The sequence below is a fragment of the Tupaia chinensis genome, unplaced genomic scaffold, assembly GCF_000334495.1.
Source record: "Tupaia chinensis unplaced genomic scaffold, TupChi_1.0 Scaffold000542_1, whole genome shotgun sequence".
NCBI lineage: Eukaryota > Metazoa > Chordata > Mammalia > Scandentia > Tupaiidae > Tupaia > Tupaia belangeri.
Window position 1 is genome coordinate 2059468 of NW_006160055.1, and position 25997 is coordinate 2085464.

The 25997-nt window shown below is 49.7% G+C and overlaps 1 protein-coding gene across 1 annotated transcript; it reads left to right on the forward strand.

Annotated features, from left to right (window-relative positions):
- On the forward strand, positions 1–23733 carry IGFBP5 (insulin like growth factor binding protein 5). The gene is made up of 4 exons (XM_006157446.2): positions 1–1104; positions 16144–16373; positions 16956–17075; positions 19055–23733. The coding sequence occupies exons 1-4, from the start codon at positions 771–773 to the stop codon at positions 19184–19186; spliced, it is 816 nt and encodes a 271-aa protein (XP_006157508.1). The 5' UTR covers positions 1–770; the 3' UTR covers positions 19187–23733.
- Positions 23734–25997: the final 2264 nt, after the last annotated feature.

Genomic DNA, 25997 nt, shown 5'->3' on the forward strand with positions numbered 1-25997 from the left:
CCCGTAGTCTCTTTGGAAACTTGTGCCGGGGGAGAGACCTAGGAAAGGGCTGCAAAGCGGTGTGGGCTTTTTCCTTTTTTTTTTTTTTTTTCTCTTTTTAATTCCCCCCTCCTCCATTTGCACCCTTCTCCGGACTTCACGCAGAACCTGCGAATTTCGAAGAGGTGGTGGCAGAGTGGGATAAAATAGGTGTTAGGGCTTGGTTTTTTTGTTTTATTTTGTTTGAACTTCTTGATTTCAACATTTTCTCCCACCCTCTTGTCTACCGCCAACGCCTCTTACCTGTTCCGCGGCAGCCGCGCGCCGCTGGCAGCTGAAGGATAGAAAGAACGGGGTGTATTTTAGATTAGAAACCAATTTTTGAAGACAAATCTGTTTTTCTTTTCCCCCCACCTCAGTCTCCACAGCCTCCGAGTTTATTATTTCGGCGGTTGCTTTGGGGTGAGCAATTTTGTGGCTTTTTTCCCCCTACAATTCTGAACAGATTGGGCTTGGGGCTTTTCCGGCCTGCGCTCATTCCGCGTGCACCTGGCGCGGCTCCCCCCGGCCCCAACCTGTTGCAAGTCTTGCAATCGGGACTTGCTTGCAGGCACCCCAGTGCTCCATCTCTCCCTGCATTTTGCAAGTGTCTAAGGGAAGGCACCTGCCTCACCTGCCAGATTTAAAAAAGAAAAAGAAAAAAAATCTCTCCGGGAGTCTTCTCGGCCCCTTTCTCCCTGCACTCTTGGTCTCCTGCCCCGCCCCAAGGTAAAGGGGGAGACGCAGAGAAGATGGTGCTCACCGCGGTCCTCCTGCTGCTGGCTGCCTGCGCAGGGCCGGCCCAGGGGCTGGGCTCGTTCGTGCAGTGCGAGCCCTGCGACGAGAAAGCCCTCTCCATGTGTCCCCCCAGCCCCCTGGGCTGCGAGCTGGTCAAGGAACCCGGCTGCGGCTGCTGCATGACGTGCGCCCTGGCGGAGGGGCAGTCGTGCGGCGTCTACACTGAGCGCTGCGCTCAGGGGCTGCGCTGCCTCCCAAGGCAGGACGAGGAGAAGCCGCTACACGCCCTGCTGCACGGCCGCGGGGTGTGCCTCAACGAAAAGAGCTACCGCGAGCAAGCCAAGATCGGTGAGCGCGCTCAGTTATGCGGCGCACGGGTCGGGGACACGGGACCAGCTGGGCCCGCGCGCTTTGCGCAGCAAGTGACTTAGAGCTGGGGTGTAGCCTGGGAAGGGTCCTTGCCCCTTGGAATTAGAGCCCTGGCAGATCCTGCTACCCCGGGGCTGCTCCTAAGACAAACCTCTGTTTTCGCCTCTTCTTGCCCCTTCCCCAACCCTGCCTGACCCCTCCTCCCTCCCCTACCTGGCCCTTCCCCCACCCCAGCCGATCTGAACACTGACTCTGAGCTCCTATTTGGTCTCAAGAGCCAAATCTCCTGGTACCCAATCTCCAATCCTAAAGCATATTACGTTATCAACTCTCTCCTCCACCCCCTCCCCAATACGTTTTAGTGTGAACTTAGGGGGACATTTTTCTTTTGTTAAAATATTATTTTAATTGGGGCCTGAAAGGAGGGGCGTCACCCATCTTCTAAACTATTTCCACCTTTGTCCCTCCCAAGCCCCCTCCCTCGCTGTGGGCGCTTTTCTATCCCTCCACCTCTGTACAGGATCGTGCGCGCGCGCGCGCGGACACGCACACACGACATCCTTGGTAGCTAATGCCTTTTGAGGGAGCCTTGATACACTTCCCACGTGCACACCCATTGTTTTTCACTTGATTGTGGTAGACTGGTACAACGTATTAAACGGCAAAATGCTCTTTTATTCCCCCCCAGGAAAGGAAAGAATACTTTAAGAGGGCTGGTTCGTTGGTGGAAGTGGTCAATAGGAAGAAGGGGTTTGGTGTTGTGTGCTGGGTGTTCGTCCCAGAATCGACTTTTCCCCTCCTCAATTCGGATTTTACCTAGGATAAAAGGTGGAAAAAAGGTTGGGAGGCCAGGGGGGAGGTGAGAGTCGGACGTCGCAACTTCCCTACCAATGCTGATATCCCCATTCCGCTCTTTCCTATCACACCCTACCCCCTCACCTCGCCCTTCCTCCCACCACCACCATCTCTCAAATCAGATCTCGAGTGGGTGTGGTGTAAGTGCTGGAAGGACCCTGGAAATGCAGAATGCAAATTCAAGGGGCGGAGACAGAAAAGGCAACGCGCTGGGAGCCTCCCCTCCGTTGGCCCCGCCCCTGGGCCGCCCCGCCCCCAATTCTTGGCGCCAGGAGTTTAGGGTTTAAATGATTGACGGAGCTACTAGTTCAATCAGAACAGTTCTGTTCCCCTAGACTGCGTTTCTTTTTGTAGTTACATGAGCCTGGAAATTTTTTTAAAAAGTTTAATAAATTGTATCCAAAAGTCCGGGGTCTGAGACGTCAACCTGGTTACTAATTCTCTCCACAAGGGGTTAAGGCTTGGCTAAACAATATTTGATGTAGTTTCTTGGTGAGGAGCGCCCTTCTTCCTATCTTCCTTTACTGGCAAGCACGCCATCGTGTCTTCTTGAGTGTAAACTGCAGACACTGTCCACACTTGCAAAGAAACAGGAGAGTTTTCCTGGGGTCTGCCGTGATTCTCAAAACCCCTACTGGTTCTGACTACTGCGCTGCCCTCCAGCTTTAACCAAAGGTAGTCGTTCTCTGGATTGCAAGAGTGAAGAAAGGAGAATTTATACAGGCTTCTCATGCCCCAGAGGCAGGTTTGCAGGGTTTGTGGTTTTTTGGTGGGGTTTTTTGGTTGTTTTTTTTTGTTTTTGTTTTTGTTTTTTTCAAAGGCAGACCCACCAGCCCAGGGGATGTGGATTTGGAAAAGCTTAGCACTGGGGAAAAACGCATGAATTGGTGTCCTGGCTTGGAAGGTAGCACTCTGGGTAACTATCCAGTCATATCCAAAGTATGCAAGGTATCCCTCAGCCGCATCCTGGCCCCATTTCTATTTGCCCAACTGTGTGGTTGGCGTGATGTGGTGAGTGTGGAAGATGCAGGCCCGGGGAGCACACGTGCACAAGGGCTGAGGAGCAAAGAGGGTGCACCCAGCTTCCCAGTTCAGCCCACTCCACACGCACATGTTTGTCCCAAGAAAGATCCCCTATAGATTTTTCTGCAGTGCCTTCCTCAACCCCCACCCTCAGAGTGACTTTGAGCCAACACAAAGCAGCCTGCCTCCCTCCCCGCCTCCGCCTCCTGCCTCTGCTTCAGCCAACTCCACCCAACCCAAGGCAGGTGCCTGGCCGGCTGCAATTGAGGGTTGGCTGCGCTCCACTGTGGCAGAGGCCCACGCCTTGCTCCAGGGCAGATCGGATGGGGCTTGGTACTCCTGGAGAGGGCCTCTCAGCTGGAGAGCTGTTTAGTGGGTCCCCCAAAAGTTGAAGATGGCCCCGAGATAGTTCTTTTTTTTTTTGAGAGAGAGATTTTCACTGTAGCGCGCGTGCGCTCGCCAGACAGACAGAGAGAGATATAGAGACAGAAAGCGAGAAATCACCCCCCAGGGGGGATGGCCACACCGCAATCCCTTCTCCTCCATTCGCCTCTCGGGATCTTGGGCAGGCACGCACACGCGCCCGGCGTGTGTTTTAAGCCACCGGGTCCAGGACACGACCCGCGGTCGACTACGTGGGAGTCCAGCGACATAGCCATTATGCTAACTGCTGGTTCCCCCGAGATAGTTCTTAAGGAGAGCATAATGTGCAGAAGGAGAGTGTCTTTTTGATCCTTTAGCCAAAATTTCTGCTCCTCAAATCACCTCTCATCTACCCCACCATGAAAATCTGAGCAGTGCAAACATGAATTTGTCCCTGCCTCCCAGAGGTGGACGATTCTTACACACACACACACACACATATTACATATCATATCTATATAATAATATAGTGTGTGCATAGTATATATTATAATTCTTTAATATATCATATAAATACTGTATTTTATATTTATAATATATACTATATATAACTGAACTATATATAACCCCCAAAAGGTGGATTTCTGGAATCAGAAATGGGGAGTTGACTAGAGCGGGTGGCAAGCAGCCAAAGCTCCTGGAGGGAAGAGAGGGAAGAGGGAGGGCAGGCAGGCAGAGACTGGTGTTTTGCTAGGTGCGTTGCTGAGCAACTGGAGAGGGAGTCTGCTGGAGAGCTGGGTGCTGAGCGCTCGCCTGGCCCTGTATTTTATTTTGGCCAGTTCAGGGGCAAAGATAGATACAGAAACAGAGGTCAGGGCTTGTGAGGCTGGAGGGAGGCGAGAGACAGGAGCTGTTGATTGGGCCAAGCTCAACAAATAGCTTGGGTCAGGCCTCGCTTTTGGCATTGTTTGGGGGCAAGGGGCCTTGTGGCTTTGTGGGCTGGCACTCAGAGTCCTGGCTAGGGAGTCTCTCCTGTGCTGTGAGACAGAGATGCAGGGGGCAGCAGGTTCTGGGTTTCAGTTCTGCCATTGAGAAATAAGAGACAGGGACAGAAAATATACTTCTGGAAAAGAAAGAAAGAACAACATTAGCTACATAAAAATGAATTAAGCCTTTGCTTCTTTGAGGGTTTGGCCTCCATCACCCTGGCTTCAACTCTAAGCCAGGTCCAAATGCCATGGTGAAGTCAAGTTCCAGAGTTAGGTTTATTGGCCAAATTTATGTCTGGGTTGAACAAGATCATGGAAAACTGAAGAAGCCAGATTCCTTTCCCACCCACACCCCCTCCCTTTGAAACAAGTCTTTGAGAGCCTGGCTGCACCGTAAGCCAACCAAAACGGGAGTTTGAGAAGACAAGAGAAGGCACTTTAACTTGACTTTTCCTGCCACCCCGCCACTCTTTCAAAAAACCCTTCCTTCTGCTGTGTCAGCTCAACCCGGGGAACAAGCAGTTTGCCACAGTGAGAGCTCATTCTCTTTCCATTTCTCTTTTTTCCTTCTCCTCACTCCTCCCTCCCTCTCTCTCTCCATCTCCATCCCCCAGGGCTTGAGTTTTAAGTCTGAGCAGCTGTGAGCTAGTTCTGGGGTTGGGGCTGGATTTGAGCTGGCAGGTGGGCCTGCAGCTGCAGAAGGAGGAGCGGGCTGACCCTGGGAGCCAGAGGTCACCAAGAGAGTTACAGCAGAGGGCATGGGGGCAGGAATCCCAGAAGTCACCTTGGTCCCTTAATGGAGAGGGGAGGAGCTAGCAGGAAAAAGTCATAACTTGTGTGAAGTTTTTATTTTGTTCCTGAGCAAGGTCTATGAAACTTTAAGATATTTAATGTGTGGAAAATAAAACTCGGGAGAAGGGATCACCACTCTCCAGATTCACTGCATCCAGAAGCTGGAAGAACATAAATCACCAGGTACCAACATGGGAGGGGCCCAGAGCAGAAGGAAGAGGGCAGCAGGGACAGGTATGCGACTTGGAGGGATTTTGTTCCCCTCTAGGCTTTATGCTTTTATTATGGAAGGTTAGTTACAATTCCTAGAGATCATCCTTAAATTGTAATCAGGGCATGTTATTCAAAACAATAAGATTGATTCACATTTGCAGAAAGAAATAAGCAAGAAAAGCAGTTTAGGCTCCATCCCCTTCCCTCCAGTATCTAGAGAAGCTCTCTGCCTCTGTTTCCAGTTACGGGTTTTGTTAGGATGTCATTTCTTTTTTCTTTTCTATTTTCTTTTTCTTTTTTTATATAAATCCAGAGGAATGACAGAAACCTCTGCCTTTCCTGCCTGGCCACTCGGCCTAGCGTCTCTCCAGGAATTGTCTGGGTATTAGCCAAAGAATGTTAAAGCTGGAAGGAGCCCACGGCAGTCATCCCAGTCAAGGGCCTCATTTTGTGGATGAGGACACTGAGGCCCCGGTGAGAAGTCCCTTGCCCAAAATGAGGTGGCACGGTCAGTGGCAGAGGTAGGGATTCAACCCAGCTCTTCCCAGGGAGTCCAGCCTCCTTGCACCGTTCCTGGTTTACTTCACTAGTCACGAGGGCTCTTGCCTGGGCCTGGCACAACCTGCAATGAGGCCCTTAGCAAACATCACCAAACACTCTCATCAGATGGTGGGGTGGTGAGGACGAAATGAGTTCACGGTCTGGGTGTACTCTGTTTTACTAGCAGTAGGGGGAAGGAGTGAAGTAGCCCAAAGCAGAGAATACAACACTATTTCCACACTCACTTCTGTCCCTTTTCTCCACTGTTCCGCAAACAAGGCAGGCTTAGGCCAGTGGTTCGGTCAGGACAAGAGGGCAAGGAGGGCTTGAAGACGTGGTACTCAGCCCAGCCTTCAAGGCCATGTGAAGGACAGGGAGCTCTGCAGTGTGGGAAAGTCCTAGCTGCTTCTCGGCTAATGACCTCTGCAGTCTCAGAAGGACACATGCTCGCCATGGCAACCTGCCTCCAGCAAGGCCTTACCTGGGAGTCTGGTAAGCAGTCTGTGAGTCTGAGGTGGGGGATGGGGTGATGGAGGTAACCAGGGGATTTCTGCATTTAGGAAGACCTAAAAGAGAGACCCACTCTGTTGCAAAATCTAAGCCAGGGAGCTGCCTGGGTTTTGAATATCTGCAGGTATGTGGAGCCCTGTCAGCAGGAGAGCAGAGCCAGAGCTCTGGATTACAACTGGGGGTGTAGGCTGATCAGAAGTACTGAGAGTCATCTTAGTACCCCCTGGAGGCTGCAGCTGCTCTTTCCTTGGAAAATGCTTAAGAAGGGGGCACATAGGGAATAGCAGAAGGCATAGGTTACGTTGCTGGACTCCGACATATTCAACCATAGTTTAAGTCCCAGACCTTGGCTTAAAACTTGTACCGGGCACATGTGCCTGTGTGCCTGAAATCCCAAGAGAATGGAACAGAAGGGATCGCTGCATGGCCATTCTCCTGGGGGGTGATTTCTCGCTTTCTATCTTTATGTCTCTCTCTGTTTCTGTCTCCCCAACAAGCGCACACACCCTATACCAAAAATCTCTCTCTAAAAAAAAAAAAAAAAAGAAGAAGGGGACAAGTAAGATAAGCCCCTCTTCCCAGTAGGGACGGACCCATCAGCTGAACCCTAGGAGAGTTTTGAAGTCAATAGACTATCTCATCGTTGGCCCTTACCTGCCAAATCCTGAAGTAAGACCCCACTGAATTTGCACTCAGAATCAGGCTTCTGAGTCTTGAAATTTGTATTTAGCTAAATTTAAAAACTTGCTTCACAAGGGTTCCAGCTCTCCCGTGCATTTAGACTGTACCGTCATGGCAGTAATGGCCTCCCTCTGTCTCTCCAGCAAAAAAGACTCTCCTCCCAGAGCCATGAGGATGGCATTTTCAGCTGAAGTATAACATGAGCCGCATATGTAATTTTTAATTTTCTAGTAGCCACATTGTTTTGAAAGATGGTGAAAAGAAACATATTAAATGAATCATAATCTATTTTAACTCAATAAATTAAAGACATTATTATTTCAACATGTGCTCAAAATAAACACAATCATTCTTTCATAGTAAGTCTTTGAAATTCTTTTTTCAAAAGAATCATTTACTTATTATTATAAATTTTTTAATTTGTCTATGTGCTCACCAGAGAGAGAGAAAGTGAGAAAGCAAGCCCCCAGGTCTGGGACTTGAACCACGGTTGGCCAAGTGTGAGACCAGTGCCCCAACCACCATGCCACCTGCCAGCCCTTCAGCTCATGTTTTGCACTTACTTATAGCACCTCTCAGTTTAGACAACACGTTTTCACTGGAAATTTTTTGTTTTTAAGAATTATTTTATTTAGTTAGTTAGTTATTTTAATTTGACCAGAGAGGGACTAAGTGAGAAGGGGAAGTGAGAAAGCAAGCCACCAGGTTCAGGACTCAAACCACAGCCATACATATAGGAGTCCAGCACCCTTAACCACCATGCCCCCTGCTGGCCCCCATTGGAAATATTTGATCTGTATTTGATTTCATCAAGTTTGTAGATGAAAGAGTACACTCACATATCCACGTCATCCCAAACACACTTAAAATGTTTCTAATAACCAAATTGAATATCAGTGTTTACATTAAGGTAATTAAAATGTAAATTTTAAAATTCAGCCCCTCAGTCACACTAGCCACATTTCAATTCAATGGTCACCTAATTGGACTGCACACAGGCCACCAGCAGTCCCCTTCCTCACCTGAGGAGGGAATCACTGTCTCCACTCTCTTCTTGCCTCCAAAGAGTCCAAAAAGAAGAATCTGAGTTTTCAACTCCCTTGTTTCATCCCTCTCAGTGCCCCTCTTCTTGATAGGCCCAGGAAACAGGGGAAAGCACTGTCTGCTCCCTGCTGCCCCCTTCTGGTCATCCAAGACCTTGGACGGAATGTGGTTTCCTAATTGTAATGTTCTGAACTGGCTGCAATGGCTCATGAATGGAAATATGAACAGGTCTGAAATGGACCAGTGCCTTTTTCAGAGGCTGCACCTAGTCCCTCGGTTACCTTCCCTTGTGGAATGTGTGTGGGAAACAGATACAGATGCTTCTGAGTATGCTCCCCCTTCCCCAGTGCCTGGAGAAACCTGGCTGGAATTATCTATCTTGGGAACTGTATATATATGCATTTCCTATATGAATATTTATCACCATATAATATGGTCTCTTAGGGACCAAGAAATGTGCATCACAGTCACAGCCCTGAATCCTAGTTGACCTAAAAAAAATGAGAACCCTCGAGACCAGCACTTAGCATAATGGCTATGTAGCTGGACTCCCATGTAGTCCACCGGACCCGGCGGCTTAAACTCACACCGGGCATGTGTGCGTGCATGCCCAGGATTCCAAGAGGAGAATGGAAGAGAAGGGATTGTGGCATGGCCATTCCCCCTGGGGAGTGATTTCTCGATTTCTGTCTCTCTCTGTCTTTCTGGTGAGTGCATGCACCCTATAGCAAAAACCTCTCCAGAAAAAGAAAAAAAATATATGAGAAACCTTGGGCCAGTGGGTGGCGTGGTGGTTAAAGGCACTGGATTCCCACATGGTCAACTATGGTTCAAGTCCTGGACCTGGCAGCTTGCTCTCTCGCTTTCCCTTTCTTTCTCGCTCTCTCTCTCTCTGGTCATATTAAAAATAATAATAATAACAAATAGAACTAAATGAATAAATAATTCTTTAAAAAAATTGAGAAGCCTTTCTTTACCTCTGGTCTCTGGACAGTGGGGCCTGTGTAAGAGGGACCTTAGCCTTCTACTCCATGGGACATCCTCAAGTTGACAGCTGCTATATCTACACTATAGATGGTGGTGGGTCAACTTTTCTCTCTTCTCTCTTCATCTAAAAGAGATTTATAATGCAGCATGAAGGAATGGGATTAGACAGAGGGAGGAATCTTAGGGTGAGTTCTCTGAGTAAACTTGGTTCTCAGAGCACTTCTGCAAAGACCTTCTCACCTGAGCTGGCAGACTCCCCAGAGACATGGCAGAGACATTGCTTTCTGGCAGAACGTTTTTAAGCCCAAGGTACCTTAGATCTTGTGGTTTACAAGTAGACATCTGTTAACCAGGTGCCACAGCAACCAGATTTTCAGCTGCTGATTAGAACTAGGGAGGTGAGGGACCAGCAGTTAGCATAATGGCTATGTCGCTGGACTCCCATGTAGTCGACCGTGGTTCAAGTCCCGGACCCAGTGGCTTAAACTCACGCCGGGCACGTGTGCGTTCGTGCCCAAGATCCCAAGAGGAGAATGGAGGAGAAGGGATTGTGGCATGACCATCCCCCCCTGGGGGGTGATTTCTTGCTTTCTGTCTCTCTGTCTCTCTCTGTCTGTCTGACGAGCACACGTGCCCTATAGCAAAAAAAAAAAAAAAAAAAAAAAAAAACCCACCTCTCCAAAAATAAAAAAGAACTAGGAAGGTGAAAGGCGGCAGAGACCTACAGTGGCAGGGACCCTGTCTAAGACTGAATAGGTGTGGGCTGGCTCCATAGCCTGGTGGGTAAGGGCACTGGTTCCCATATGGCTGACAACGGTTCGAAGCCTGGCCCCAGCTTGAAGAACACACTGTGCACATGTGCATGCATGCCCCAAATCCCAACAGGATGGAGAAAAGAGGGAAAGAGATCACAGTGTGACAATGCCCCATGGGGGGGCACTTTCTCCCCCTCACCTCCCCACCTCCTCTTTGGCAAACACATGTGCCCTCTGGCAATTAAAAAAGAAAAGAGTTAATAAGCGTTTATCAACCATTCAATCCGCATAATAACCCTACAGAAAGGGGGCTATTATTATCTTCCACATAACTCAAATGAGAAAACCAAAACAAAGAGCAGAAGAAACTAAGGTCAAGGTAAATCCGCACCAGGTGTTATTGAACTGTTCACAGCCTCATCTGCCTCCCAGGAAGGGTGGCTGAAGCTCCCAGGTGGCATGGCTATCTATTCAGAAGTGGAGCTGGGATTTGAACCCTAGTTTAGCTTCTTGTTCTCATTCAAACATTTATCTACTACGCTGTATAGCTGTCTGTTTCTCTGGTCTATCTCTGATAGGGATATTACATTCCCACCTTGGCCAGTGTTGCCATCGGTGTGGAACGTTTAACCATTTTAGTTCTTCTGACTTGGAATGGAGGGGAGGCTGCAGAGGAGTGTAACTGACCGAGCCTATGGCTTTTGTGGTCCAGGCAGGAGGACTTAGGGTGCCTGGCTACTCTGGAGTACCATCCCCCTGGCCCTCCTTCCTTCTTGGAACTGCTCCTTAGGATGACAGTTGTCTGGGTTTGTTTTCCTCTTAGAAGGTCAGTGCTTATTTCGTCCTCAGACCCTCATTGTGTTTAAAAGGAGCCCAGAACATGCGCATCTGCTACTCAACATAGACAAAAAGAAAAGAGGGTCTTTGAGAGAAACTGAGGCCAGGCAGATGCTGGTCAGAGATGGGATGGGTGGGAAGAGAGAGGGTGCAACTCCCCTGAAAAGTTTCACAGCCTCTCCCTGCCACCCCTCTGCCCTTTCTGTTTATGCAGACGACATACACACAGTATAATTGAGTCATTTGGCATCGCAGCTGGAAAACCATCGGACTTCAGGAGACTGGGTCATGTCTTACATTTTTTAAACAGTGAACAACTTGATCCCTCCTTCTCCCCTAAGCCTGGTGTAGCAAAGAGCAGGAGGCTGCAGGTTGGCTAGGAAACAGGACAAGGCATGGAGGGGGGCTGCAGAGCACCTAGCTTGGGCCTTGTTCTTTTTGTCTGTACCCAGGCATGGATCAGTCCTCTTGGGCCAGTACTGCCCAGTGGGACTTTCTGTGATGCTAGAAGGGTGTTATATCTGCACTATCCAGAGTAGGAGCTACTAGTCACATGTGGCTACAAAGCATTTAGGATGTGGCTAAGCAACTTGAAGAACTGAGTTTTTACTTGATTTGATAGTGCTTAATGGAAACAACCACTTTGGCTAGTGGCTACTGCATTATACAACACAGCCTTGGACCAAAGAGAAGCCCAGTACATTCAGGGGCACCTACTTCCTCCTGCTCCTGTGAAGTCCATCTCCTGCTTCCCTGTGCCCCTTGGTAGCAAGGTCATAATGCTTCAAGCCTGTAAATGAGATGACCTCTCAAGGCATCCACTGAGCTCAGCTTGCTGCAGCTTCTGTAACAGAAATGCTTCTAGACCCACTCCATTCTGCCTGTTAGACAGATTCACACATCTCTCCATTGAAAGATTATTTATTGGGTGCCATTCACTGGAGAGACAAAGATGAATGGCAAGTTTTGCCCTTAAGAAGTTTACTGTTTTGGGGCCAGCAGATGGTGTAATGGTTATGTCACTGGACTCGCACACAGTCGACCACAGTTTGAGTTCCAGATATGGTGCCTTGAAACTCATGCTGGGCATATTTGTATGCATGCCCAAAATCCCGCGAGGAGAGTGGAAGAGAAGGGATTGTGGCGTGACCATCTCCCCTGGCAGGGGGGAATTTCTGTCTCTCTGTCTTTCTGGTGAGAGCAAGCACCCTATAGCAAAAAATTTTCTAAAAATAGGAGAGGAAAGTTTACTATTTAAGTTCGACAGAAGAAGCTAGAATGAAAGCCAAGGGAAAGCCAGCTCCCATGTTCATTCCTTGTAGAGGAAGTCTAGGCATCCTCATCTCCCCTTTTGGCTGAAAAAAAGAGATTGGAGACTCTTCCCCAGGTCCAAGTGGCCTGGCAAAGCCCAACACACTCCATGGGCTGTGAATCTCAAGTGTGCTTCAGTTTCTTCAGTTTCTATAAGCTAAGTCAAAATATTTGAGCCACCCAGTTTTTTCTTATATTTGATTATCAGGTCAAGATGAAGTGGGAAACTAACCTAAGCCCAGGACCAGGCTGTTAAAGGCACCAGGGCATGACTACAAGCCCCAGAGGGCAAGGTTAGATTTTGGGGAGCAGCAGGTCCCCACCTAAGCCCATCCACTGGTATGATCAGGAAGCCAGGTGGAGCTTTGAAAGCTTGTGCCTGCCTGCATCTGCTGGAAAAACATCTTACCCCTGCAAGAGAAAATCAGCAGCAGGAGAGAGGTTTGAAAATACAGAGTGTGGGGATCAGCTAAAGTGTGTGCATTGTTGAAAAGGATTTGGATCAGAGAGGCAGGAAAGGACACAAATGCCAGATTTTAAAGTGCTTACAGTCTTTGGAAAATGAGTACAGGTGGTGGGAGCATCAGTCTGCTACACCATCTACTGGCCACCTGGAGGTAGTGATCTCCTCGTCAGGCAGGTTCCAGAGTTCACTCAGTCCTTTTGCCACTGTTCACGTGCAGAGCAACCTTCACCAGGAAGTCCTCCCAGGTATCCCACCTAAATCCCTTCTGCAAGCTCAGTCCTTTTTCTCTTGAAGAAATAGCTCAGGAGTAGCTGGTCTTGTGCTTTCTCATTTCATCGAAAACGTAAACCTTCTGAAATCAAAAGCCTACTTGTGGCCCGGTTACAAAACAGCTGAGCAGGGATAGCTGGCTCTGGCATTCTGGCTCTGGTCTTACTTTCTAGTCCTGTCATCCGTGTGGCTCTGTTCTGGCTCCCCTCCAAGTTTCCACTGTCTCTATGGAGCCTACAGGTGACCACAAGACCCTGATTAGTATCTTTGATACTCGAGTCTCCTGCTGCCTAAGTAATAGGACCCATGGGGTTAAGTGGCACCAAAACCAGTGAGGCACCTCAAAACTCTAAGAAGCAGAAGCAGCCTTCAAAAGCAGCCAACAGCCTACAAACTTGGGGCAGGGGGTGGAAGAGGTGGGAGTCATGGCCTCAGGAGTCACACTTAGGTGAGGCCAAGAAAGATGAGAGGGTCTTCAAAAGTGTTATGCGTTCCTTGGAGAAAGACATTGAAATCAGCATTTTGTTTTCCAGTATCATTGTTGCTTGGCCCCAGGGCAATCCTTGAATACTTGCAAAGGAAAGACTAAGACGATTCAGAATTAATTTGCCCAGGGTTTATTGAACTATGGCCAGTAACCCTCTCCACCTCCCAGGTAGGGTGACCAGAGTTAAGGACAGCAAACAACACTTCTGGGGAAAAGTCCCCAAAGGTGAAGAGTCTTGAGAAGAGCTGTGGGTATGGGAAAGGCTGTGAATACCACACTTCCATGGCCACCAAGGCCAGAGAGAGAACATGCTGAAATGACAGTGCCCACTGACCAAGGGAACAAAGCCCTCACCACTAAACAGGTGGCCGGGGCAGGATGCCTGGAAGAACTAGGGAGATAAGTGCATGCTGAGCTAGGTGTATACACTTGTTGCTTAGACACAAGGGGCTGGATTAAATGGCCTACTGAAGCTGGACAACCAGCCCTGCAGCAGAGGTGGCATCCTGGCTCCCTCTTAAAGTGGTAAGTCCTGGGAACCCAGCTCCACAGTGCCCCTGAGAGCCATGAGCTGGCTTCCCAGGTCAGACTGGAGCAGCCCCTGGATGAGGAGCTTGCCCTTCTTTGTGCATTGGTTATCGCCCAGCCTGTTCACCCTCCTCTTCTCATTCGATCAAGTTACAATCTTGTTAGAGAGAGGGGTTTAGCTGTACACCCCCAGGTGCCCTCTTGCCTACCCCAGTAGCAGCCAACTACTTTTTGAGGATTTAAATGCTTGATGATGCCCAGAGAGGTTGAGTGAAGTGTCTCAGGTCCCCTAGTAAAATGGCCCAACCACCCTTCTGTACCATAGCTAGCTGTCCTCCTCACCCTCAAAGACTCAAGCCTGAGACTTGGGCCCATGTTACTAGATAACAGAGCCCTGGCCTTTCCATTTGCACAGAGTCCCACAAATCAGCCAGGCTCCTCCCTGCATCCCCACCCCCATCTAACCTGTCCCGCAACCAAGCAAAGCTTTTTTACCTCAAAATACCACTCAACTTACCCAATTGCTAGAATGCTACATCCCCTATCAGGCTCATCACCCTGTTGATTAATCAGCTCAGCAGGTTCTGAGAGAGTAGGGGCAGGGTCCTGGGACATCGAGATATAGCTGGCAAGAGGGGGGTCTAAGGCCAAAGGTGGGGTCCAGGATCCTGATATTGGAGCTTGCTCAGGGAGAGCCTGCCCACCGCTTTGCTGTTTGCTTTCTCACCGCCATCCTCATCTTCCTCTCTGCTAATTACTTCTCTTCCTGTCCTGTGAATATATACACAAAGCAGCTAACCCCTGGGAACGCTGCAAACCGTGGAGGCTTCTGTGAGGCGGGGAACTTCCTTGCCAGGGCCTTAAAGACCGGATACCAATTTCACTAAACTTGACAAATCCTGAGCCAAGAGAGAAACAGGTGCTTAGGAGCTTCCTGCCACCTGCCATCCTGACCAGGTTAGGCCCGGTCTCCAAATGCCTCCCCTAACTCACACCTGGAACTTTCCCTGAACTGAAGGCTCAGATGTCACTGTCGACACCAGCTCCGGGGTCATAAATGGTGTCTTCTCAGAAGCTTCTCTTTACTTGCAACCTCCCCACATCCTCATTGCCGTGGACTCTCCCCCCTTCTACTTTCCATCTCAGATGCCTCACTATCACCGCTGCTGGATATCCCAGGGACAATGGGGTCGGTGGAAAATAGGATGTTCCTTCACTCCTTTTTAGTTACATGGGTCAGCCAAAGACTTATTTGCTTTTCTAAGCATTCGAAAAGAAGAGGGCATCAAGGACAGGACCTCCCACCCCTGGCCACCCCTGCGCCTGGTCTCCCTGCAGGGCATCCTAACCACACCCTGCCCAACTGGGGGCACCGATCAAGGTCTCAACTCCACTCAAGTCGACTGAGGCCGGAAGAGTCGAGGAGGTGAAATGGGTGCCTTGGAGATGAGAATGCAGTGGACTGAGAAAAAGCTGGGTGGGTAGAATTAACAGACCAACAAATAAATGAGCAAAGTCCTGCTTCTCTAAAGGTCATAAGTCAGCTAAGTATAGACTGTCAGCAAGTCACTCCTATATATAACTGCTGCAGCCCCAGCCAGCTGTCGGCCTCTCAGACGGGAGCTGAGTAAGGTTCCAGTCCCAGGGCTCGGCATGGCGCCAGGTCTGTGTCAGAGCAGGCAGTGAGGCCCCCAGATACCACATACCCCACTCCGTTCCCCTCCAGGCCCCAGCTCCCAGGGTCCCTCCTCTGCTCTTCATGGTGGTTCTCATTACCATGCTGCTCCAGACCCCAGGTCCCCTCTGCCTCCACTCTCTAGGTCCAAACATCTGGAAGCCCAGCAGTCCTGAAAGAACGAAGCCCTCACTAAGAGACAGACTGGGCCTCTCTTGCCCACACTGCTATCCTCTGTTTTCTTACATCAGCTCAGACCTCCAGGTTCTTACCTCTCAACCCACCCCAGCCACCACCCCATCTACATAGCCATCCTCGAGCCAGCAATCCACTTAACAACCTTGCCCTTTCATGGGCATGACCATTCCTCTTTCTTGCCTCCAGAACGTCTCCTCTCTCCTGTCACACTTGCCCTCATAGGTCAGCATGACCTTTTCAACATTCCCCTCCTCCATGAAGTCTTCTCACCTACACTCACACTCTGATTCCAGCTGCTTCACCACGTACACAAGCCTTGGCTCTTCCTCCCAGGTCTTTAATTCCCTACTTTCCTTAGTCTGGTAGGCCTCAAGAAGACAGAGCCCCAAAACTTCAGCCTCTATTACTCCCTTCACCCAAAACCTCCCAGCCCTGGGCTCCAGATACTTGCCCTTGGCCTGCCACACTAACCCTTCAGCTCCTTCTTCCTGCAGAGAGAGATTCTCGCGAGCATGAGGAACCAACCACCTCTGAGATGGCCGAGGAGACCTACTCCCCCAAGATCTTCCGGCCCAAGCACACCCGCATCTCTGAGCTGAAGGCCGAGGCAGTGAAGAAGGACCGCAGAAAGAAGCTGACCCAGTCCAAATTTGTAGGGGGTGCTGAGAACACCGCACACCCCCGGGTGATCTCTGCACCTGAGATGAGACAGGAATCCGAGCAGGTGAGGCTTGACAGCTCTTTCCCCATCTCTCTCCCTCTACCATGACCCCAATGTTGGGCCTTTCCCTGCATCTAAATGGGCATTTGTGGCAGCAAGAGGTGCTTAGGCTAGATCTAGTACAGGACTGGCCGCGTACAGTGATAGCTCAGTCTGGGGGTTGGGGAAAGAATTTTCAGAGCTCACATTTATCAGGACTGAGGAGGCTTGTCCAGATGAGCAGAATAGAGATAGTAGGGGACCACATGTCAGGTGTGCGAGCCTCCCAGGCAGAAGTGACCATTCTCCTAGAGTATCCGGAGACGGTCACCTCTGGACAGCATCACTCAGCCACAGAGAAAAGCTAGGGGTGGGTGGCCTAGAAGACAAATGGGAAAACAGGGCTCCTTATCTGGCTAAATGCAGGCTTGGGGCACTCCCAGGTTATACAAGAGAAAGGAATAAAGGTATTTGGTTGTCATTGATCAGAACCGAAGGTGGGAGCTTTCCTCCATAGGGTCTTTAGCCCCCAACCTGGGCCACATGTGCACATCTGGGAGGTTTCTACATGGTCCTGCCATGCTTCTCACCCTCCTGTCTACACAGGGCCCCTGCCGCAGACACATGGAGGCCTCCCTGCAGGAGCTCAAAGCCAGCCCACGGATGGTGCCTCGTGCTGTGTACCTGCCCAACTGTGACCGCAAAGGATTCTACAAGAGAAAGCAGGTATGTGCCCTGCCCTACGCTGCCAGGTTCAGACAGCTCCTAAAACAGCACCTGCCCAGAAACCACATCTTCAGGCAGGTGCCTATGATTTCCACCACTAAGGACGTGTGTTTTCTGAATCTTGAAGATCCTTTCACGTACTGTCACAGTTTTCCCCATGTCTTCCTCTGCTGTGGTCTGCTTTAACTTTCTATGGGATTCACCTTCTATGCAAATCCATTGGAAGAGGAAGCGGTCACCTCACACACTGTATATGCTCTTTCGTTTTATTTCCGATATACATGCACACACAAACATGACTTTGAAGCATATTTTCTCCATTTACCACCTGAAATCATTTCATGTCCCTTATCCTTTGGGCAACCCTAATTTTGGCTAACCCGTAATACCTAGCCTTACAGCTATGGTTCTCAACCCTCTGAGGGCATCAGCCGCCCAGGGGGTCATTAAAGCACTGATTGGTGGGCCTTGCTGCTGGGGGTTCTGATCAGTAGGTCTGGGGTGGGCTCTGATGATTCTGGTTTTTTTTTGTTTGTTTTTTGTAAAGGTTTTTGCCATAGGGTGTGTGCACTCACTGGAAGAAGACAGAGAGAGACAGAGAGGGGGAAAGCGAGAAATCTCCCTGGGGGATGGCCATGCTGCAATTCCTTCCGCTCCATTCTCCTCTGGGAATTTGGGGCATGTGTGCACACATGGTCAGCATGATTTTCAAGCTGCAAGGTCCCCCAGAACTCAAACCACAGTCACCCATGTGGGAGTCCATTGCCTAAACCACTGTGCTACCTGCTGGCCCCAGATTTTGTATATTGCATTCTTTTAGGGGGAGTTTGTCTTAGGGCTTATGTGCTCTCCAAGAGAGACAGAGACAGTGAAATGGAAAGTGAGAAATCACCCCCCTAGGGGGGGATGGTCATGCCACAGTCCGTTCTTGTCCATTCTCCTCCTGGGATATTGGGCATGTACAGTACATGTGCCTAGTATGAGTTTCAAGCTACCAGGTCTGGGACTTGAACTGCAGTCCAGCAACATAACCACTGCACCACCTGCTGGCCCCCTGGATTCTGTATTTTTAACAAGTTTCCAAAGAAACCCGTGCTACCTTATGGAAACCCCTAGTATAAATGGGTAACATATCTTAGACCCCCCCACCACCATCACCACTTATTAGCTCTGCCCCTTTACCTCAGTTACTTACTGCCTCTGGGCCTCTGAGCCTCTGATTCTTCATGTAAAATGTAAAATAACAGTACCTACCTCACATGATTAAAGAATAAGTGATTAAGGTTTATTAAGCACTTGGAACCATACCTACAATACCTACGCTACACAGTGTGAAGCTGAGTCTAGCACATGATAAAGATGTAGCAGTGATGTCTCCTAACGTTATTATAGTTATTACTGTTAATATCCGATCATATAACTCTCTTGAATGTCCCAGGAGAATACTAGGTTAGAGGACCTCAAATGGGTGACATAAGAAAGGGACTATAAGGTCAGCAGGTGGCATGGAGGTTAAGGTGCAGGATTAAATCCTGGATCTAGTGGCTTGAAAACCTGAACCTAGTGGCTTGAAAACCATGCAGGGCAGATGTGTGTATATGTGTTCCCAAAATCCTGAGAGAAGAGTGGAGGAGAAAAAAATTTCCGCATAGCCATTCTCTCTAAGGGTTGATTTCTCACTTTCTCTCTCTCGCAAACATACAAAGGCTAAAACAAAAAAAAAAAAAAAAAAGAGAGAGAGAGAAAGAGAGAGAGACTGTAGGAGCAAGCCAAGGGCTGAGCATCTCATTAGTACTTCTCCTTGGGCATTCTTGTACATTCTTGTGCAATGGAGACACCAGAACCTAAAGGTTGAGTATAGCTCCCTCCACCCTCAACTCTGGGGATGAGAGTTTATCTTGGGTGGGGAAGAGGCAGGGCAGGCAGGAGCAGACCTTGGGGTATAGCCGTCCTCACTGCCTGTTACTCTGCCCACCCAGTGCAAGCCTTCCCGTGGCCGCAAACGTGGCCTCTGCTGGTGCGTGGACAAATACGGCATGAAGCTACCAGGCATGGAGTACGTCGATGGGGACTTTCAGTGCCACGCCTTCGACAGCAGCAACGTTGAGTGATGCGTCCCCTCCCCACCTTTCCCTCGCCCCCTCCCATCCCCAGCCCCAACTCCAGCCAGCACCTCCCTCCACCCCAGGACGCCACTCATTTCATCTCATTTAAGGGAAAAACTATACATATATCTATTTGAGGAAACTGAGGACCTCGGAATCTCTAGCAAGGGCTCAACTTTGAAAATGGCAACAACAGAGAAGCAAAAAGCTAAAGAGATCCCCCTTTCAAAATAGTTTTCTTTTTTGAGGCAAGTTGAATGAATAGAGAAGGGAGGAGAGGAAGAGCAGGAGGAAGCGAAGGGAAGGAAGTGTTTATGTGGAAGAGAGGGAAAGATGCAGAGTTATGAAAAGGAGAAGATGAACATGGGTAGGAAGGAAAGGGCCCGGGGCCAGGGCTGGATCCACCTTTCACATCCAGCCCTACCTCGAGGTTGGGGAGGTTTGGGCACTAACAAGGTGTGGCCCGAGACGTGGCATTTGACATCACCCTTGGGGTTTTTCCAGTTTGGATTGGTCGGGGGAGAAAGGAAAAGAAGAAAACATGCCAGAGCCTCTCCCAATCTGTCTCCTCCTCCAGCCAGCGATGAGGAGGGCTCTGCCCTATCTTCCTCTCCTCTTATTCCCTCAGGGTGTTTTCTGTCCCCCCAAATTTATAAAAGCTAAATGCATTCCACTCCTCTGACAACAAAACAAATTCCTAATGGATCGATAGGTTTTCCTAAGCAGATACACACCTCTTAAATATATGTGTGTTATTTCACTCCAGCAGACTTCTAGATATCCATATATACCCAATGTTGGAAAGATTTGTTCTTTCGGGGTGACTAAAACATGCATTCGAGGTTAGCCCCTAATTTCATTCAATTTGCAGATAGAACAGCAACCTCTGTGGAGGAGGATAGGCTAAAAAAAAATCATGGGCTTGTATTGAACTACAAGGCCCCATATAGTTATATATAGGCATATAAATCTATTTTCTTTCTTCCTTTCTTTCTTTCAAAGGGTTGCATTAACTTTTTGAAGTAGTTTCTATGGGTGCATTGAGAAGCTTCCTCATTCTGGGAAAACTAAGAAAACCCATATTCTTCTAATACAACCCATAATAGCAGTTTTGCCTGCCCCTAGTCAGGGGTTTCTCATGAGCAGCAAACTCAACTCTTCATGGGGTGTAGGAATGGGTTTTTTATGATTGCCATGTGTCCTTATGTAGTCACCAAACCCGGGAGATGCAGGCACTCCACAGTGCTCGCACCACACTCCTCAGTACATACCACATTAGTCTCCCGACCTTCGGGAAGTAATGGTCTCTGGACTCCACACCAAACAAGCCCCGGAGGTCCAAGCTGGACCCACCGGTCCTGCTTCAACCTCTTCATTTCCTCTGGACAGAAACTGCATTTGAAAAACCTCTCTCAGTCTCCACACTGGCAGGACAGGAGAGAGACTGAAATGAGAGATGGCAAAGAGGGTGACGGGATGCAAAGTTTTCTGTACAGGGAAACAGTAAAAGTGGTTGTTCCGGCCAGAGTAGGAGTGGAGGGACAGAGGGCTGGAGGAGCAAGGGGATAACCCATCCTTTCTAGCTTTGAGCAAAGCAGCAGAAAGAGGGTGGTGGGGAGTTGCTGGAACTTTTCTTGGCTTCTTTATTCTATAAGCCCTCTGGGATTCAAGAAGAAGGAGAAAGGAAAATGGGGCACAGGTTGCAAGATAAACGTGAGCTTAATCCAGTCATGCAGCCAGGAAAGGGGGTAACTTTAGGTGGGTTCTAGGCTTTAGAAGCTGGACGGGAAGGGTCAGTACAGACTGACTGTGCTTTTGAAGGAACAAGATTATCCATGCAGATGCCCACCTTCAGCTCATAACAAGGGACTGAGGCCAAAGAGACTTTCAAGCTCTTCATCCTCTCTGGCCAGTCCACACATCCTCCCTGGGGTGGGAGCTAGAAGAAAGGCCCATGACAACCAGGGAGGTGACTGGGCTACTGTTTAGTGCCCAGATTCTGAACCAGGAGAAGTCCTATTCTCCACTGACTTCCTCACTTCCTCAACAAATGGGTGGCCTTGAGACTGTCCAATATGGCTGAAGATGGTCTGCCAGGAAGGGGGCTTGGACACTGGCAACAGAGACCCTTTCTCCCTGTGAACACAGCTCTACCCACTCTTTAAAATGGCATTTTACAGTGGAGACACCTCCAATACCGACTTGGGGCACTGAAGATGGACAGCAAAGAAGCGAATACATTTCATCTAGCAATGGAACTTGGGGAACATCTCCCCGAACACAACAATTGGCTGGGGATGGGAGAGGAAGTCAATCATGAGACAAAGGGCCGATGAGGATGGCAACCCTAAGGACCTCCTTGATCTGCCGTGTCAGCACACCCCATCTGTCTGCACAGCTGTTCCCAAATGCGACTCACATTTCTTTATGACATAGGCCAGTATCCCCACCCTTCTCCACATCACTCTTTCAGCCCATTCTTTCTTTGGAGCTTGTGCAGTCTTCTACCTGAGATCTGCCAAGTGGATACTGGGGTGTCATTCCCCCTAAGAAAAGACTGAGCCAGGAACTGCATACTCCCACCACTCCTTCCAGGCCCGGACCTGATTACCAAGAGGGGCATTCCCTTTACCCTTCCATTTGCTGAACTTTGAGTGGGCTTCTGCCTCTGACATGGCTCTTTGCTGCCATAAGGTGGGGGTTGTGGCCTGGCTTAACTGTGCCAGACTCTTCAGGCTCCCAAAGTTCATGTCCACTAACCCCAACCTGGGAGTCCACTATTTGCAGGGGGTGCTTCTGGGCAGCTGGCCACTCCCTAAGGAAGCTGGACCTTCATGGACGGATGGCATTAAATCTCCCAAATGGAAGGTCTGGATGAGGAGGCCATTGGAAGGGAGTCACTGGAGAAAGATGGGACCTCTTCCCCCTGGGAGTGGGAAAAGAAGGCAGGTTTGGAATGGCGTGAGCATTTCAAGTCCTGAGTAGGGACCTCCTTGGCTCCAGGCTGGCCTTGGTCAACTCTGCTCACCCAGAGGCCTTCAACTCCTGGTTTTCAGTGGCCCCAGGTCTAAGTGCTACCCACCCACCCCTAGTCCTGCAGAAGGTCTCTTCCCATCCCTTTGACTCACACCTCGCTCCAGCAGTGGAGAAGATGCTGCTGTCTTCCTCCACCACTGCCAGGAACTTGCGGGAGGCCTTGCCAGGACTGATCCTCATGCCCTCAGCCTGCCTTGCCCTGCCTGGGCACAGCAGGAAACCTGGCAAGAAGGAAACTCAAAGGTTCCTCTGACTGCCAGGCCTGAACAGACAGGCCTGGAAACATTTGCCCCACACAGGGGAAGGCGAGCACAGAGGCCCAGAGAGGCTCTACAGGGGCACCTCCCCTGTCTTCCCCTCACCCACTCTGGTCTCCATGGCAACCCCACAGGTTACCCTCTTGAGGGGGAGGTGGACCTCATACATGTTCTCTCACTACATAGCTAGTTAGTGGTGACAGGGCTGCCATGGCAACCGCCAAGCCCCCTTCAAGATGGGGCAATACCCCCTCTCCAAGCATCTACTCAGACCCCTAGAGGACTCCAGTTCAGGATGGGAACTTCAGAAAAGAGTGGGCCAAAGAGCAAAAACCCTCTAGACTTGGAGAGGAATTTCTTGGCTTCCAGGAGGAAGGAGGCCAAGTTTTGAAAAGCTATGGGACAAGGGAATGGGGATTTTTACCCACCAGCAATCTGGGTGTTGTACTGTCTTTATTTTTAAAACCACTAAAGTGCAAGGATTGTTTTGCACTGTTTCTCCACTTTTGTTTTTTTTTTTTTTTTTGCTTTCAGGTTTTTGTCTCTTTTTTAAAACATGCTTTCTTGGTTTTCTAACAGAGTATATAGTTTAACCATTTCATGGACTCTGGCCTCTTCTCCTTAATAAATCCTCTTGGATGGGGAAAGGATGGTGGGGAGTATCCGAGGAGAAGGGTCCCCACCCACCCTACGCCCACTCACCCCACTTCTCTGGTTCCCTGGTCACCAGCCTGAGCCCCATCACCACCGCCACTGCCACAAGTAGCCCACACAGATAGCACACCGGTCAGACAAGATTCCTCCAGATTCCGAGTTGCCTACCGCCTGTTTGGTCTAAGACAGCAATAACCACAGCACGTATTACTGTAGTTCTTGATAGTTTTACATACATACATACCATAGCTCTGTTCTCGCTCCTCTTTTTGGTTTCAACTTTTTTTTTTTAAAGTAAATGCTCATAATCTTTACTGGTGAAAAGGATGGAAAAGCAAACCAGCAAACAAAATCAGTTTGTGAAGAAAAAAAAACAGGAAAAAAATCACCTGAATGCGGAAGAGCTCAGCTCCTGTTTTAGTGTTTTGTACTTAAGGAAATAAAAAAGAAAAGGAAAAAAAAAAACAAAACAGAGGATCTCACGTTTTATTAAAAAGTGAAGATTGCTGTATACTATTTATTCAACTTATAATTTATGTTACTCCTTGATCTTTGTCTTTTGTTCATGACAAAGCATTTATTTAATAAAGTTATGCACTCAGTTTAGCCTGCGTTGGCTTTCCTCTGAGAGCTCAAGGTAGGCAGGGGGAGGTCAGCACCCAGGACTCTTTGCAGGCCACAAACCAGAGGGGAGTAGAAAGGACTCAGTGAGTGCAGGGCTGAGGGGTCTGCTTCCTCCAGAGGGGACCCTGAATGGATACAGTGAGATTTGCAGACGAGCCTTCCTCCCAGAACCCAGGTGCCCGTGTTCCCTCCATTAGAACCACCCTATGGTATAATGGTTACATGGCTGGACTCCCACATGGACAGCGGCAGTTCAAGTCCCGGACCCAGTGGCTTGAAATTCACGTTGGGTGTGTGTGTGCGTGCGTGCCCAATATCCTGAGAGGAGAATGGAGGAGAAGAGATTGCAACATAGCCCTTCCACCTGGGGAGTGATTTCTCCCTCCATTTGAAAGCCATTGTGGATGGGTGACCCCAGTGCAACGTAACCCTCTCTGTGCCTCTATTTAGTTGTGGGTAACAACCTCACAGGTCCTGCGAGGATGAAATGAGTTAACACATGCAAAGTGCTTAGAACTGTGACATTTCGTGCACGCTAGCTACAGTTAACGACTATTAGCGATTACTGCTATCACTTCATCGCAGCCCCTGCTATTCTGTAAAGCGACCCTTTTCCACCCTTCTGCAAACCATGAGTCTCTTCTCCTTGGAGAGAATTTTTTTTTTTTGGGGGGAGAGGTTTTTGCTATAGGGCGTGTGCGCTCACCAGAGAGAGACAGAGAGACAGAAAGCGAGAAATCACCCCCAGGGGGGATGGTCACGCCGCAATCCCTTCTCCTCCATTATCCTCTCAGGATCTTGGGCACGCACACACACGTGCCCGGCGTGCGTTTTAAGCCACTGGGTCCGGGACGCGAACCGCGGTCGACTATATGGGAGTCCAGCGACATAGCCATTACGCAAACTGCTGGTTCCATGGAGAGAATTTTAAAGGAAGCATTTCTAGAATTTTCTTCAGTCATTTATCCCAGTCAGTTGTTTGAGCCTAGCGAGGAGGAAAGCTATGAGATGGTGACTGACTCCAGCCCTGTGCGGCTCATGCAGCCACCCACTTTCTGCCTCAATTATCTTTCTTTATGCTTTCCTCCTTCCTGGGTACTTTCTCAGCCTCCTCCCCAAAGAGGAAGCCCTTCCCTCCACAGCCGCTCTTCACTCAGAGCCTAGTACAGCACTGGGCCCCATGAGTACCCCACTGCCAATTCTGTGGGGCCTCTCAGTCCGTCAGCCCAACTGGGAAACGAGACTTGCAGCATCTCCCCTCTGCCCAGCTCAGTGGCTGAGGGCTTCAGGAACCTCAGTAGTGTCCTGCCTGGTCGCCCTTGGCAAGTGCAGTCATGGGAGATGGGGGGCATCCTTGAGAAGGGGAGGAGGATGGTGCACCTGTGGGAATGGCTGAAACTTTGCTGAAGCTGTCAGCACCAGGCGTCTTCAAGTTCATAGAGCAGTCCATTAGCCAGAGACCCATGCACAACGTTCCAGAATCGGGTCACTCAGCCTCTGACCCATGGCCACCTGCAAGGGGAGGCTCGGACATGCTGCTTTTTCTGGCAGCCAGCGCCCTGCACAGAAGATGAAGGTGGAGGGTATGAAAGATGCTTCAGGAGGTGTAGAGGCATACTAGGCTCCTCACATGGTGGGGACAGGATAAAGAATGTGCGGAAAGGCCCTGCCACATGGCACCACCTGCCCCAGGACTGTCCCCTGGCTTCTCCACTCGAAGCTGCTCACCCTCCTGTCATCACACACTGCCCCTCGAGGGTGCAAAACACAACCCTTCTCCCATTGTTCTTCCGTGAGGGTCATCTCACCGCAGGCCTCACCCCCTAGCCCACTCCACCAGTTTCCTCCACCCACCCTTGTACCCTCCTGCCCCATAACCAGCATCTACTCTCCCTGCTCACATCCACAGCCATTGAGGGTCTGACACTTGATGACCCCACCCCTCCTACCACCACTACCCTGCGTAATCCAGGGTCATCGGGACAAGCCACAGGGCACCTTGGTGAGCATACGATTTGTCTGGGTTACCGTGGCTCAGTGGGATGGGCGGGGCATGGACTCTGCTGGTCGCCCCCTCACCCCAGTGGTGTGGCGGCTGGTCCAAGGTGCACCTTTGGGAGCAACGCTCTGTCACACTTCTCAGCTTTGTGCATTGAAGCCAGACTCTGTGCCTGGGGTCCCCGGATGGTTGCCAATCGGAAAATCCCAGGGTCCTTTTCTACTCACGTCTACTATTTCAGTGAGAG